At 33.3% G+C, this 17486-nt stretch overlaps 1 protein-coding gene and 1 long non-coding RNA gene across 2 annotated transcripts; one reads left to right on the top strand and one right to left on the bottom strand.

Annotated features, from left to right (window-relative positions):
• The first annotated feature begins 795 nt into the window (after positions 1–795).
• LOC142229734 (uncharacterized) lies at positions 796–9772 on the top strand. Its single transcript, XM_075300302.1, has 3 exons — positions 796–942; positions 8414–8586; positions 8646–9772. Exons 1-3 carry the CDS (start codon positions 867–869, stop codon positions 9741–9743), a joined length of 1347 nt encoding a protein of 448 aa, XP_075156417.1. The 5' UTR covers positions 796–866; the 3' UTR covers positions 9744–9772.
• LOC142231912 (uncharacterized) lies at positions 7473–7982 on the bottom strand. The gene is made up of 2 exons (XR_012720960.1): positions 7744–7982; positions 7473–7686 (listed from the first exon to the last, which is right to left on the bottom strand). It is a non-coding gene; the product is annotated as an uncharacterized LOC142231912 (long non-coding RNA).
• Positions 9773–17486: the final 7714 nt, after the last annotated feature.

A 17486-nucleotide genomic window follows, 5' to 3' on the forward strand; every position in this document is an offset into this window, starting at 1 on the left:
ATTTAAATTTATTCGCGTATATCACCATTTTGGATATTATTCACTGCCTAGCTGAAGGGACTGAAGTATTTTGAGTTTGCGACGTTTGCTACTTTTCTTACATTTACGACGCGTATGTAACGTTTACAACTTTGCGACAGTTGCAAACCTAAAATAGCTTGATACAGACCATCACTGATTAAGATGTGTATATGCGGTTTCAGAATAAAAATGTTTTTATTTACGGGAATAAAAGTTTAGACTTTTCGAAAAAGTACAAAAGCTTTACCCGTGTGTATGTTTGAACGATTGCGAATATGGGAACACGGGAAAAAATGTGTTAATAATAGCAATAGAGAATATATGGAAAATTAGGATGAGTTGATTTTGGAGGGTTCTACAGATACCTCACTCCTACACTGAAATAAGAGATTTCTTTTCTCTGGAAAAAATATTCTTTAAAAGCAACTTAAACCAATTAGAGACAATCGTTAAATCATTTGTTAAGAAGTCAGGCAAATTTGCTCCAAACGAAATTACTATGTTTGTCTTAAATTTCGTTCCAGAAGAAAGTATTTTTTTTTTTTCTTTGTGTGTAGAACAAGCTAAGCGCATTTTATCAACTGATTCCTTATTATAGGGTACATTGCAAGTCCATTTCAACCTTTGTTTTAGTTTTAACAACTGAACTATACATATCTCAATATATTGATATGCGGGCAAGGCCTTATCTGCCATGGGAAAACAACAAATTGACGAAAAGAAACAAATGTTTGAGAGCAAATTTCAGTCATATTTTGTTTGCGGGATCGATAACTAATAATCGTATTATATATTAGATCTAAAATTTAACACGAACTTTCGAATAAATTTTTAATATAAACACCATGGAAGGAGCTGCTACAAAACCCATACAGGGTTTTAACAATTTGCAAGGCTTTCGATTGAGTCCCCTCACCCCAGGTGAGGATTTTGCAGGACTAAGAAGAAAAACAAAAAACAAATATTAAAATGTTTCCCTATGGATTTGAAATTGTATTTGCGAAATTTTTAAAAAATTGGTGGTTTATTTTACTAAAAAGACCTTTTAATGTTCGGATGGTCCATATGATACCCACAATAATATTGTCGTGAGGCCAAAGATTTCATATCATTAAAATATCAATGCGAATTTTGCTTAGCATAGAAGACGCATTTATCTGTTATAAAGTTTTTTCATTGTCCAAAAGTTGATAAAATTTTCAGTGAAGTCGTTTTGTCTTTATCACTTAACTGATTCAAATTAAAGTTGGGTATACTAACATGAAAGAAAATTTCATTTGAGTAAGGTCAACTTGTATTTAATAATTGTGAAAAAAATTTTCAAAACTTTATGAAATCGCCTTTAAGTTTCTTTTGTATCTTGACAACAAACCAAAACAACGTTTAAAATAGGAGATATATTTCAACACTTCAATGTCTTCAACACTTTTTACAAAGCATAATTTCTACTTGAAGTCGAATCTGAATTTGGCAAGCTGGCAAACAAAAAAATTCAATAAAGTACGCAAAAGTTCAATTTAAAAGAGAAATGTGTCTTAAATTTGGCCGTGTTTCAAGCTTTTTTTGCTCGGAAGCTTTTTTGGCTCGGAATCAATACCAAAATTATTAGTGTAAAGATAAATTCTTTGGAACCGGGCATGTTTTTTTCAGTGCAGTAAACTAAAAAGATAGTGAACGAACCACGGTTGCCACTCGGGCCAAAAAAAATTGACCAAAATTTGAAGCAAATTTTACAAAAAAAAATACCAACAACAAAAATCTTATTTTGCAAAATTTTATTTCTATAATTTTTTTTTTTTAAATTTTATTGTATTTCTATTGGAAATTTTGTCAAAATTGTATAACTATAGAAAATTTTGTCAAAATTTTATTTCTATTTCTATAGAAAAATTTTTATTTTGTATTAAAAATTTTGTCAAGATTGTATTTCTATACCAACAACAAAAATCTTGTTTTGCAAAATTTTATTTCTATAAAAATTTTTTTTTAAATTTTTTTCTATAAAAAATTTTTTGAAAATTTTTTTTTCTATGGAAAATTTTATTTCTATTCAAAATTTTGACAAAATTTTATTTCTATTGGAAATTTTGTCAAAATTGTATTTCTATAGAAAATTTTGTCAAAATTTTATATCTATAGAAAATTTTGTAAAAATTTTATATCTATAGAAAATTTTGTAAAAATTTTATTTGTATTAAAAATTTTTTTAAGATTGTATTTCTATAGAAAATTTTGTTAAAATTTTATTTCTATTTCTATAGAAAAAATTTTATTTGTATTAAACATTTTGTCAAGATTGTATTTCTATAGAAAATTTTGTCAAGATTTGATTTCTATTTCTATAGAAAATTATGACAAAATTTTATTTCTATAGAAAATGTTGTCAAAATTTTATTTCTATTTATGAATTGCAAAATCTACCAAAACATTAAAAATTCTAAAAATCTACCATTTTTGGTAGAATTCTACCATCTGTGGAACCAACTAAACATACACTGAAAAAAAAGCTTATGTAACCTCCACCATGGATTGCGTATAAACTTCTACTAAAGACTGTCATCCACAATCGAATTACTTGGATTGCGGTAACACTTGCCAATGGCAAGGTATCTTAAAAATTCCTAACACCGTCTTCTAAATTGCAAGGTAATCCATACGGGATATAATTAAACTAAAAAAAGGCCGATTAAATACGTATATAATTAAATTTGATAAAATTTTCTATAGAAATAAAATTTTGACAAAAGTTTCTATAGAAATAAAATTTTGACAAAATTTTCTATAGAAATAAAATTATGACAAAGTTTTCAATAGAATTAAAATGTTGACAACATTCTCTATAGAATTAAAATGTTGGCAAAATTTTCTGTAGAAATAAAATTTGACAAAATTTTCTATAGGAATAAAATTTTGACAAAATTTTCTATAGAAATAAAATTTTAATAGATTATTTTTGGGTCGAGTGGCAACAATGATTATGAATCGATATGGACCAATTTTTGTGTGATTGGGGATCGGCTATATATAACTATAGACCGATATGGACCAATTTTGGCATGGTTGTTAGAGACCATATACTAACACCACGTACCAAATTTCGACCGAATCGGATGAATTTTGATCCTCCAAGAGGTCCGGAGGTCAAATGTAGGGATCGATTTATATGGGGTCTATATATAATTATGGACCGATATGGACCAATTTTGGCATGGTTGTTAGAGACCATATACTTACACCACGTACCAAATTTCAACCGGATTGGATGAATTTTGCTCCTCCAAGAGGCTCCGGAGGACAAATCTGGGGATCGGTTTATATGGGGGCAATATATAATTATGGGCCGATATTTACCAATATATGCATGTTTGTTAGAGACCATGCACTAACACCACATACCAATTTTCAATCGGATCGGATGAATTTTGCTCCTCTAAGATGCTCCGGAGGTCAAATCTGGAGATCGGTTTATATGGGGGCTATATCTAATTATGGACCGATATGGACCAATTGTGGCATGGTTGTTACAGACCATATACTAATACCACATACCAAATTTCAGACGGATCGGATGAAATTTGCTTCTCTTAGAGGCTACGGAAGCCAAATCTGGGGATCGCTTTATATGGGGGCTATACGTAAAAGTGGACCGATATGGACCAATTTTTGCATGATTGTTATAGATCATATACTAACACCATGTACCAAATTTCAGCCGGATCGGATGAAATGTGCTTCTATTAGAGGCACCAGAAGCCAAATCTGGGGATCGGTTTATATGGGGCCTATACGTTAAAGTGGACCGATGGGCCATTTCCAATACCATCCGACCTACATCAATAACAACTACTTGTGCCAAGTTTCAAGTCGATAGCTTGTTTCGTTCGAATGTTAGAGTGATTTCAACAGACGGACGGACGGACATGCTTAGATCGACTCAGAATTTCACCACGACCCAGAATATATATACTTTATGGGGTCTTAGAGCAATATTTCGAAGTGTTACAAACCAAATGACAAAGTTCATATACCCCTCATCCTATGGTGGAGGGTATAAAAACGAACAATTTAAATTTGCTTCCTAGAAGCAAGTACACAAAACCCAAATTTGAAGGAGAATTGTGTCTTAAAAGTATCCCAACTTGTATTCTCCGCTTCTTTGGCTGGGAATCAATACCAAAAGGTTTAAAGTAAAGACAAAATCTTTGGAACCGGGCATGCTTTTTTTTCAGTGTAATAATTAATTGTTTCTTTACTTGTTAAAGATAATTTCTTAGTAAGAATGTGCTTAGCGCCGTATGAACTTCAACATGGGGGCATTTTTGGTAAAATTACAAATTGTGAGAAATTCTAAATTATTTTGTGGGAAATACGAGATCTTTGTACTTAATTTTTGTATATTGATTCCGAGCCAAAGGTGCACCTTCTTTCAAATAAAGACGTTTTTAGCGATCTTTATGGCTTTAAATCTAGGATCAATAAAATTAAAATTTGGATACAGATCTCATTTATCGAGTTTTCATTCTTTTTTACCGGTATATTAATAAAGATTTTCAAATACAAACGAATGCCAGTTTGAAAATTCACATTATAACAGATCATTCAAAGTAAAACATGTTTTCTTAATACCATAGAAACTTTAAACCAAAGATACAAAATCCTCAAGATAAGTCTTAGTCTATATTTGAAGAGTTTTTATCATAAAGTCAGTTAATTGAAGGAAGATTTCTTTAAATCAAACATGTGTTACTTTACCTTAAGGAAAATTTGCATTAATTCAAAGACATACGAATTGAACGGAGTGGCACAAATTTCCAAAATATGTGCCCTAAATTTAATAATTTGTATACCCTCCACCATAGGATGGGGGGTATATTAACTTTGTCATTCCCTTTGTAACACATCGAAATATTGCTCTAAGACCCCATAAAGTATATATATTCTGGGTCGTGGTGAAATTCTGAGTCGATCTGAGCATGTCCGTCCGTCCGTCCGTCTGTTGAAATCACGCTAACTTCCAAACGAAACAAGCTATCGACTTGAAACTTGGCACAAGTAGTTGTTTTTGATGTAGGTCGAATGGTATTGTAAATGGGCCATATCGATCCACTTTTACGTATAGCCCCCATATAAACGCACCCCAAATTTGGCTTGCGAGGCCTCTAAGAGAAGCAAATTTCATCCGATCCGGCTGAAATTTGGTACATGGTGTTAGTATATGGTCTCTAACAACCATGCAAAAATTGGTCCACATCGGTCTATAATTATATATAGCCCCCATATAAACCGATCCCCCGATTTGGCTTGCGAGGCCTCTAAGAGATGCAAATTTCATCCGATCCAGCTGAAATTTGGTACTTGGTGTTAGTATATGGTCTCTAACAACCATGCAAAAATTGGTCCACATCGGTCCATAATTATATATAGGCCCCATATAAACCGATCCCCCGATTTGGCTTGCGATCCGGCTGAAATTTGGTACATGGTGTTAGTATATGGTCTCTAATGACCATGCAAAAATTGGTCCACATCGGTGCATAATTATATATGGCCCCCATATAAACCGATCCACCGATTTGGCTTGTGGAGCCTCTAAGAAAAGCAAATTTCATCCGATCCAGCTGAAATTTGGTACATGGTGTTGGTATATGTTCTCTAATGACCATGCAAAAATTGGTCCACATCGGCCCATAATTATATATAGCCCCCATATAAACCGATCGCCAGATTTGACCTCCGGAGCCTCTTAGAGGAGCAAAAGTCATCCGATCCGATTGAAATTTGGTACGTGGTGTTAGTATATTGTCTCTAATAGCCGATCCCCAGATTTGACCTCCGGAGCCTCTTAGAGGAGCAATATTCATCCGATCCGGTTGAAATTTGGAACGTGGTGTTAGAATGTGATCTCTAAGAAACACGCAAGAATTGGTCAATATCGGTCCATAATTATATAGCCCCATGTAAACCGTTCCCCAGATTTGATCTCCGGAGCCTCTTGGAGGAGCAAAATTCATATTCATCAAATTTCGATACGGTTGAAATTTGCAACATGGTGTTCGTATAAGGCCGCTAATAACCATGCCAAAATTGGTGCGTATCGGTCTATAGTTATATATAGCCGATCCCCAATCACACAAAAATTGGTCCATATCGGTTCATAATCATGGTTGCCACTCGAGCCAAAAATAATCTACCAAAATTTTATTGTTTTAGAAAACATTGTCAAAATTTTATTTCTATAGAAAATTTTTTCCAAATTTTACTTCTATAGAAAATGTTGTCAAAATTTTATTTTGTCAAAATTTTATTTCTATAGTAACTTTAAACTTAATTATATACGTATTTAATCAGCCTTTTTAGTTTAATATATACCACGTATGGACTATGTGGTATATATTACGGTGTTAGGAAGTTTTAAGATACCTTGCCATCGGCAAGTGTTACCGCAACCCAAGTAATTCGATTGTGGATGACAGTCTTCAGTAGAAGTTTCTACGCAATCCTTGGTGGAGGGTACCTAAGCGTCGGCCTGGCCGAAGTTACGGCCGTATATACTTGTTTGTGTTGATATAAAACCATGTGCCACTTCTGACTAAATAAATTAACACAAAACCAATTCCGTATTCTCCGTTCATTCCAAGAAACAATCAACACACGACTGACGCGCAAAATTAAAATCGTGTGTACCTGCTCAATGTTTTTATAAAATTATTTTCGCTGCAAAAAAATTAAAAAATTAAATGGTCACGAAAACGATGTACATGGTCTTTATGGCCATGTAACGGTTCTAGACATGTCTATACGTAACCTATAAAAATACTTTTTTCATTGCAAAAAAGTAAAAAAATTGAATGGTCATCTACATTATTTTCCCGAACATGTAATTTTTCCGGCATTTGAGAAACTCTCGATAAGCATTAAATGGATGCGACAACCATGTCCAAACATGTTTTTCTGTGCATGTAGATTTTCTAAGAAGGCTTAAATATATTGTCCACTAAGAAGCCTTATGTATATTGTCGGTTCAGATTTATAAGTATATATATATATATATATATATATATATATATATATATATATATATATATATATATATATATATATATATATATATATATATATATATATATATATATATATATATATATATATATATATATATATATATATATATATATATATATATATATATATATATACCCTGCCAACATTTTTTGAATTTGGGGACTCTTTTGAGAATCCCAACTACGTCGAAAACAATCATATACGACATCAAAAACTCGTCGGAAAAGCGCCGTCACTATTGAGAAGTTGTACCACGCCAAGTTACTACAAAAATGTTTCGCATGAGTGCAATTATTAGGTGCCTTTATAGACCAATTTAGAACGACGCCAATAAGGGACCCTCCAAACAATCAGAAAAAGTGCATTTTAAGATAGTTGTAAAAGAATCATTGTGGTCGAGTAAAACACGTTTGTTTAGAGATTTATTAATTTGATTAAACATTTACAAATTCTTAAAAATATAACATTTATACCACTATCACATTACATTTAACATAATTTTTGGCATTAATGATGATGTTGAGTTACAAGTAGCGAGTTACATGTTGCTGCGTCTATCAACCAGTGGTTTTATTCCATGGAGGCAGCGTGTCTGTAAAATATCTGAAAAACAATCACTTTATTCCATTTGGAAAATCACCAAATTGTTCACCAATATACCTTTCACAATTTTAAGCGTATAATCTATGTTTTGAGAACTTTATTTTCGTTTTTATTTAATTAAAATATAACAAGCTGGTTGCGCTTGGCGTTTCACAAAAAAATGGCTTTTTTAACAGTAGGGATGGCAAATTACTTGCATGTACTTTTTGATGTACCTTTTCATGATGGTTGAAGTGACATTTACGAGTCTGTGGTAACGATGAGGTTGAAATGGAACTTTGAAATGCTGGCAGGGTATATATATATATATATATATATATATATATATATATATATATATATATATATATATATATATATATATATATATATATATATATATATATATATATATATATATATATATATATATATATATATATATATATATATATATATATATATATATATATATATATATATATATAAAGGTTTATGTTCCTTATATATATATATATATATATATATATATATATATATATATATATATATATATATAAGGAACATAAACCTTTATATATATAGCACCCAACAAATTTGAAGGATTTCAGATGGTATCGAAAATGTAGATCCACAAAATGGTGCAGGGTCCCGCCCGACTTTAGACTTTCCTTACTTGTTATTTATTGTTTCCTTTTTGTTTTTTTTTTTTTTTTTAATTATTATTATTATCAATTTTCATTTGCAGGAACCCTATTGTTTATATCGGCCGGAATGTGTTTAGCTCAAAGTATAGGATGGATTGATAGTAAAGTGTCCATACCTCATCGTCACTTCTACTACAGTTGGTTTATTGCAGTAATTGTGGGATCTTTGATTTCCCTACCGCTACGAAATCTTCTTGCAAGAAAATTTTTAATGGTAAATATAGAAATATATACCGAATGTCTATGCTCTTTATTATCTCTTATTTTTTGTAGGCGGGCTCATCAATATTAATTCTAGTTGGTGGTATTCTCTTTGTATCTATGCCCTCAGACTACGATACCTTGATTGCCGGCCGATATTTAAATGGCATAGGCATTGGTTTGATCATAGTTCCATATCTCATGCATTCCAGCGAAATATCAAGCATTACACGCCGTGGTATAGCCACTGGAATGGAGCAATTCTCTACATCCTTAGGTTTTGGCATCCAAATGTTAGTCGCTACCAAATGGAATGTGAAATCCGATTTTACAGTTAATAGCTTCCATGGAGTTTTAGATATCATATTGGCTATATTGTCTGTGGGTTCCCTATTCTATTTTATGGAATCACCTGTGGATTTGATTCGTTTGGAAGATGAAGCCGGAGCTCTGACATGTTTGGTTCAGATGGAAAGAACTTCGGGAGTTACGGAGTCCATTCAAAACCGTTTGGAAGAACTCAAGGAATATGTCAATAGCCCTAATGGCTCATGTATCATGCCAACACTGAAAATGATCATTTCCCGAAGTTCTATTCTCGCCTTTACAGACTCCATTGTTTTGACTTCCCTCATGGCCTATGCAATGGTTGTAGCCAGAGCCTCATGGTTTCCCATAGCAGCTGCTCTCTTAAGAATCTTTGGCAGTAGTCTGTCTTTATTATTTGTGGATAGACTAGGACGTAAATTACCTTCGGTCCTATGGGCAATTGTTGTCGGTGCCCTTATGATCTACATAACTTCCATAATTAACACTAGCTATAATTTTATCCGTGTTCACCAAATGGAAACGGTTCTGGCACTTGGTGTATGTATACAATTTTTCTCCGGTCTATATGCCCCGAATACCTCAACATATTTGAGTGAAGCTTTCCCGCTAAAAACTAAACCGTTCTGTATGACCATTTGTATTGTAGTGCAGCAGATTATTCAGATCGTCCTTCTGAACACCATTAATTCGCTTGGTGATGATGGCAGTTTAATGGCTATGAGCATAATCGTGCTAGTGATTGGTGTTTTACTTTTGCTGATTATGCCAGAGACCAAGAGGACCTCATTGAAGGAAGCCCAAGAACGTTTCTCGAATTTCTTTAATTTTAAAATGCTATAAAATTTATATGAAGATTACTAAAGATGTGGATTATAAAGGGTGATTTGTTAAGAGCTTGATAGCTTTTTTTAAAAAAAAAACGCATAAAATTTGCAAAATCTCATCGGTTCTTTATTTGAAACGTTAGATTGGTCCATGACATTTACTTTTTGAAGATAATTTCATTTAAATGTTGACCGCGGCTGCGTCTTAGGTGGTCCATTCGGAAAGTCCAATTTTGGGCAACTTTTTCGAGCATTTCGGCCGGAATAGCCCGAATTTCTTCGGAAATGTTGTCTTCCAAAGCTGGAATAGTTGCTGGCTTATTTCTGTAGACTTTAGACTTGACGTAGCCCCACAAAAAATAGTCTAAAGGCGTCAAATCGCATGATCTTGGTGGCCAACTTACCGGTCCATTTCTTGAGATGAATTGTTCTCCGAAGTTTTCCCTCAAAATGGCCATAGAATCGCGAGCTGTGTGGCATGTAGCGCCATCTTGTTGAAACCACATGTCAACCAAGTTCAGTTCTTCCATTTTTGGCAACAAAAAGTTTGTTAGCATCGAACGATAGCGATCGCCATTCACCGTAACGTTGCGTCCAACAGCATCTTTGAAAAAATACGGTCCAATGATTCCACCAGCGTACAAACCACACCAAACAGTGCATTTTTCGGGATGCATGGGCAGTTCTTGAACGGCTTCTGGTTGCTCTTCACTCCAAATGCGGCAATTTTGCTTATTTACGTAGCCATTCAACCAGAAATGAGCCTCATCGCTGAACAAAATTTGTCGATAAACACATTTCGAACCGAACACTGATTTTGGTAATAAAATTCAATGATTTGCAAGCGTTGCTCGTTAGTAAGTCTATTCATGATGAAATGTCAAAGCATACTGAGCATCTTTCTCTTTGACACCATGTCTGAAATCCCACGTGATCTGTCAAATACTAATGCATGAAAATCCTAACCTCAAAAGAATCACCCTTTATAATAAAAATTGTAAATATTAGAGATACATTATTTTTGATACGAATAAAAAGTTGAAATCTACTACATTTGGTTGTACGATTTCCTGTGTCGAATACATCAAAGTCCTTTTGTCTGTATGTCTGGTAGATTTCTTAGAAGGTACTGTTCAATTGATTTAATTTTTCGAATAATTTTCCCATATGTGGAGCAAAAAGTAGCTTGCAGAACAAACCCCAAGGGGAAAAGTTCCCCGTGAGCCTTTCATGTGAAACCAAGAACATACCCGAATAGAAAATTCTAAATGATTGCTTTTATAAAAATATTTATGTCACAACTAAAATAATCAAAAATTACATACAAAAAAAATAATTCATTCCTCACCAACGAAATTTCAGACAAACAAATCCCGTTTCCCATTTACTTTTCGCTGTAAGGAAGTTTTTTTTTTTAAGTATATACGATTTGTTATAAACGATGATTGTTTTACAGAATGTGAAAACATTTTCATATGGACAACTCAAAAAACTTTTGTTAAATGTGTGCCAAATTTGATTGAAATCGGTTCAGATTTAGATATAGCTTCCTATATATTTGTCGCCCGATATGGACCAGACGCCAGAGTTTTGGCTCAATTTGGTTGAAATTTTGCACTAGGAGTACAATTAGTAGTATAGTCAAGTGTGCAAAATTTGATTGAAATCGGTTCAGATTTAGATATAGCTCCCATATATATGTTTTTCTGATTTCGACAAAAATGGTCAAAATACCAACATTTTCCTTGTTAAATCGCCACTGCTTATTGGAAAAGTTGTAAAAATGACTCTAATTTTCCTAAACTTCTAATACATAAATATCGAGCGATAAATCATAAATAAACTTTTGCGAAGTTCCCTTAAAATTGCTTCAGATTTAAATGTTTCCCATAGTTTTTTACTAATATTGTGTTCCACCCTAGTGCATTTTCCAACTTAAATTTTGAGTCTATAGATTTTGTAAAAGTCTATCAAATTCTGTCCAAATCGAGTGATATTTAAATGTATGTATTTGGGACAAACCTTTATATATAGCACCCAACACATTTGACGGATGTGATATGGTATCGAAAATTTAGATCTACAAAGTGGTGCAGGGTATAATATAGTCGGCCCCGGCCGACATTAGACTTTCCTTACTTTTTTTTTATAAATTTTACCTTTTGACTGGACGGAGAATCGGAACCGCGGACCATACTATTATAAGCAAAAATACTATACACTGGGCCACCAACGCACAAGCAACGCAAGAGGTCAAGCAGTTTTATTTATAGACCATAGTCTTGGGCGCCCACGAGCCAATGTAAATAAGCTTTATTTAACGGAAACATAACATTCATTTTTTACTATGAAACATCCAAAACGTGTCTTATTAAAGACTTAAAGTCATAAAAGAACTGTGCTTGATACAAACGAAATGGACTGTGATTTTGGAAAATTATTAAAAGTTTTTTTTTTTATTGCAAAAATAAAAACAATTTTTTTTTGGTATTGAAAGTTTGAAATTTTCGAAGAAATTAAAAAAACTGTGACAAAAGAGCAACTTATTCGATACACGTTTTCCAAACGTTTTTTTTTCTAAGCGTGCATACATATATGAAACTTACAAAGGAAAATCAAATCTGAATACGTAAGAGCATATCTAATTACAAACTTCATGTACTACAATAAATAGTTTTAGTTTGTCAATCTACCACTTAATTCGATAAGTTTAATCAAATGTCAATGAATAATCTAATCTTTCGTATACAGAATATTTTTGCAATCTAAAGGTTAGGCACCACCAATGTTGTCGTTTGAAAGTGTACATAACTTATACTTTCACGCCTACTCTTTTTAGAAATATATACACACGCCAAAAAAAATTCTCTTAAACTAACATTATTTGCCATTATTTTTTTTTTTTTTTTTTCGTTGCAAAAGTTGGTTTGAAAGAAAAACATTTAATGAGAAGTTCTATCTGACAACGATCTGGCCCATTAAATACTAAAAATGGGAAATACTATATGCACTTTCTCATTTCTATACTTAATTTACATTACAAACTAACATCTAAAATGATTTCCACAACGGTGACACGAACCGGGGTTCTTTGCTCTATATGCCTTAAAAGTCGCCTTAGCGCATTGCAAGGCCGACAAAATTGCAATCACAACGTTAAACGATTATTTCAAGTCTTTCCATGGCCAAAGAGACACGAACGCCGGCCACGAAATCGTGAATCGCCGTGGACGAAACGTGCGGGAATGTTCCGTTTTTTTTATACCCTCCACCATAGGATGGAGGGTATATTAACTTTGTCATTCCGTTTGTAACACATCGAAATACTGCTCTAAGACCCCATAAAGTATATATATTCTAGGTCGTGGTGAAATTCTGAGTCGATCTGAGCATGTCCGTCCGTCCGTCTGTTGAAATCACGCTAACTTCCGAACGAAACAAGCTATCGACTTGAAACTTGGCACAAGTAGTTGATATTGATGTAGGTCGGATGGATGGCAAATGGGCCATATCGGTCCACTTTTACGTATAGCCCCCATATAAACGAACCCCCAAAATTTGGCTTGCGGCTCCTCTAAGAGCAGCAAATTTTATCCGATCCTGGTGAAATTTGGTACTTAGTGTTAATATATGATCTCTAACAACCATGCAAAAATTGGTCCACATCGGTCCATAATTATATATAGCCCCCATATAAACGATCCCCAGATTTGACCTCCGGAGTCCGGAGCCTCTTAGAGGAGCAAAATTCATCCGATCCGGTTGAAATTTGGTACGTGGTGTTAGTATATGGTCTCTAACAACCATGCAAGAATTGATCCATATCGGTCCATAATTATATACAGCCCCCATATAAACCGTTCCCCAGATTTGATCTCCGGAGCCTCTTGGAGGAGCAAAATTCATCCGATCCGGTTGAAATTTGCAACGTGGTGTTAGTATAAGGCCTCTAATAACCATGCCAAAATTGGTCCATATCGGTCTGTAGTTATATATAGCCGATCTGTAGTTATATATAGCCATATCGGTTCATAATCATGGTTGCCACTCGAGCCAAAAATAATCTACCAAAATTTTATTTTTATAGAAAATATTGTTAAAATGTTATTTCTATAGAAAATTTTGTCAAAATTTTATTTCTATAGAAAATTTTGTCAAAATTTTATTTCTATAGAATTTTTTTCCAAATTTTATTTCTATAGAAAATTTTGTCAAAATTTTACGTCTATAGAAAATGTTGTCAAAATTTTATTTCTATACAAACTTTAAACTTAATTATATACGTATTTAATCGGCCTTTTTTAGTTTAATATATACCACGTATGGACTATGTGGTATATATTACGGTGTTAGGAAGTTTTAAGATACCTAGCCATCGGCTTCAGTAGAAGTTTCTACGCAATTAATGGTGGAGGGTACATAAGCTTCGGCCTGGCCGAACTTACGGCCGTATATACTTGTTTAAATATTAAAATGCATAAAAATGGACCCGTATTATGTTACTAGTTTGTGCATATACGGTATTTTTGGTCGCTATAAGTTATTTTGGTCTGTGCCTATAGACACGTTTGGACAAGTGATGTTTTGAAACCACAAGTGATGAACTTCTTATAGCTGAGTGCGTCTCGATAGTGTGTTAGGCATTATGAAAAATAAATAACTTTTGAGTGTTTGGCCGAATCTGGCCCATGGCCCTTTGTATCCATTTGGGTCCGTTGTACAACGTTGACATATTGGTTTATTGTTTAAAAATAAATCAAAAAAGATTAGTTCGATTTTGGTGCACTCTTGTTTATAAGAACAGTTCAGAACGTACCACTTTATTCACAACGACATCTCTGTGAGGTTCCAAGTACACAAAGCATCCTGGAGATATATCATTAAATCCGATTGGGGTGTGATACGTATGATTATTTATGCCCTATAATATACCTAACATAAATGATCCACTCCTATATCGTGACGTATCTTTTACATACGTCGTTTAATTACACTGAAAAAAAAAGCATACTCGGTTCCAAAGATTTTGTCTTTACTTTAAAAAATTTAGTATTGATTCCGAGCCAAAGAAGCGGAGAATACAAGTAAGGATACTTTTAAGACACAATTCTCTTTTAAATTTAGGTTTTGTGTACTTGCTTCTAGGAAGCAAATTTTAATTTTTCGCTTTCTCAGCTTTTTTTCTTCATATGCTATCAAAGTCTTTTAAAAACGAGTTAACGGAAACTTTATTTTCCAAATTAGGACTCGACTTCCAGTAGAAATTATGCTATGTTTGAAGTAAAAAACTTCTTTAAAATAAAATTTTGAAAAACATGTCCTATATTTGAACGATTTTTTGCTTTGTAGTCAAGATGCAAAAATACAACAAATTTAAAGACAATTTCATTAAATTTAAAGAATTTTTCTGAATTATTAAAGTCAAGTTGACCTTAGCCTATAATTTTTTTCTTTCATGTTAAGATACCCATTTTGAGGTAAAATTACTTAATTATAAGGACAATACGACTTCATTGAAAAGTTTATCGACTTTTGGACAAGGAAAATAACTTTATTTTAGAGAAATGCGTCTTCTATGCTAAGCAAAATTTGTATTCGTATTTTAAAGACATGAAATCTTTGACCTCACGACAATATTTTTTTCAGTGTACAGCCGGTCATCATGAAAATAACGCTTTGAACATCATTGTGGTAGCCACTTTGTAGCGGTTTAAAAATCGTCATTTGAGACGTTTAATTGAAAAAAAATCTTCTTTGAGCACCAAATAATTAACAAAAATTGAAGTGACATTTAAAAATATTTCAAATAGGATTCGGTTGTGAATACTGTATGTAAGTGCTGATTGCTAAATGGCAGTTACGAAATTTATTTAAAGTTGGTTGTACCAACAGAATTCGAAACAAATGCTTCAAAATATATAGATTTTGTTGCTTCAACCATTTGTCTTGTATCACAAACGAAATTCTATTGAAATGATTGTCAAATGATAGTAAGCATGAAAAGATGATTGCATTAAAGAAAATAGGTTGACACACCTAATATATAATTCTAAATGTAGAATTTTCATTATCAGAACCGATTTCCAACCAAATTGTTCTCTGTGTGTAGAAGGTCATTCCCCCAGTGATTCATCAAACTACGAGAGCTTATCTCTCATATCGATTCAATATAACATTTCGCAGGTATAGCATGTTTTATAGTTAATTTTATCTACAACAAGATGCATTCGAGATTATTTTGTATAAAAAATACGAAAACAAAATTTAGCAAATGTATTGAATCTGCTTATTTACCATAAGGTTATTTTGGTGCTATTTATGGAAAAATAAAAATGACTACAAGTGGTAAAAGCCAACAGAAAGATTATAAAAAAAACAGCGAAACTAAATAAATCATTCTCTCTCTCTTTATCTATAAAAACTTTTCATCTTTTTAGTCACGATACAAAAAATAGTCCAATTTTAAGCGATATTATTGATATTGCAATAATATTTCAAATTCATTACATCCAAGTTGAGCACCAAAATGCCGTTCGTATAATAACAGGTTGGCTGATAAGTCCCCGGTCTAACAAAGAAAAACACATTTTTTTGTCAAAATTCGTTTTTATTATTCAACATAGTTCCCTTCAAGAGCGATACAACGATTATAACGACCTTCCAATTTTTTGATACCATTTTGGTAGTACTCCTTCGGACTCCTTGCCAGCGGTCTTCCACGCTTCGAAGACGGTTCACCGGTCGCTGTCCACTCAGCCGACTGTCGATTGGGCTCAGGAGTGTAGTGATGGAGCCATGGTTCATCCATTGTCGCATATCGACGGAAAAACTCGGGGGTATTACGAGTTAACAGCTGCAAACACCGCTCAGAATCATCAACACGTTGTTGTTTTTGGTCAAATGTGAGCTCGCGCGGCACCTATTTTGCACAGAGCTTTCGCATATCCAAATATTGATGAATGATATGACCAACACGTTCCTTTGATATCTTTAAGGCCTCTGCTATCTCGATCAACTTCCTTTTATGGTCATTCAAAATCATTTTGTGGATTTTTTTTGATGTTTTCATAGGTAACCACCTCTTTCGGGCGTCCACTGAGTTCACCGTCCTCCGTGCTCATTTCACCACGCTTGAATTTTACATACCAATCAATTATTGTTGATTTCCCTGGGGCATAGTCCGGAAACTCATTATCAAGCTTCCACCGTATTTTTCCCTTTCAGAAAACAGTATTTTATCAAAACACGAAATTCCCATTTTTCCATTTTTTTCACAATAACAAAAGCTTCTTCACAAAAGACGTTCTATCTCAAAAACTATTTTACTTACAGACGTCAAATGTTGACACGAATCATTTGAAGGTTGGTACTATATAAAAATAATATGCATTTAATACCAGCGATGCCATCTATGTGTCAGACCGGGGACTTATCAGCCAACCTGTTATACTCTTCATTTATCAAAGTTTGAATAAAGTGTATAGAATTTTCAAATAATAATTCATTATACCCACCACCATAGAATGGTGACGGGGGTGTAATAAGTTTGTAATTCCGTTTGTAACACATCGAAATATCGATTTCAGACTATACTTTACTTTAGTATATATATTCTTGATCAGGGAAAAATTCTAACACGATATAAGCATGTCCGTCTGTCTGTTGTAATCACGCCACAGCCTTCAATAATGGCGTTATCGTCCTGGAGTTTGGCACAGATTCGTATTTTGTTTGCAGGCAGGTTCGAAGATGGGCTATA

The sequence above is a fragment of the Haematobia irritans genome, chromosome 3 (assembly GCF_050003625.1).
Source record: "Haematobia irritans isolate KBUSLIRL chromosome 3, ASM5000362v1, whole genome shotgun sequence".
NCBI lineage: Eukaryota > Metazoa > Arthropoda > Insecta > Diptera > Muscidae > Haematobia > Haematobia irritans.

What these genes read in the sequence shown, in the direction of transcription:
- LOC142229734 (XM_075300302.1), top strand. Translation starts at nt 867, where the DNA reads ATGGAAGGAGCTGCTACAAAACCCATACAGGGTTTTAACAATTTGCAA. An exon ending in ATTGAGTCCCCTCACCCCAG is followed by an intron (nt 943 to 8,413) that starts GTGAGGATTTTG and finishes TTTCATTTGCAG; the next exon opens with GAACCCTATTGTTTATATCG. An exon ending in TTGCAAGAAAATTTTTAATG is followed by an intron (nt 8,587 to 8,645) that starts GTAAATATAGAA and finishes TATTTTTTGTAG; the next exon opens with GCGGGCTCATCAATATTAAT.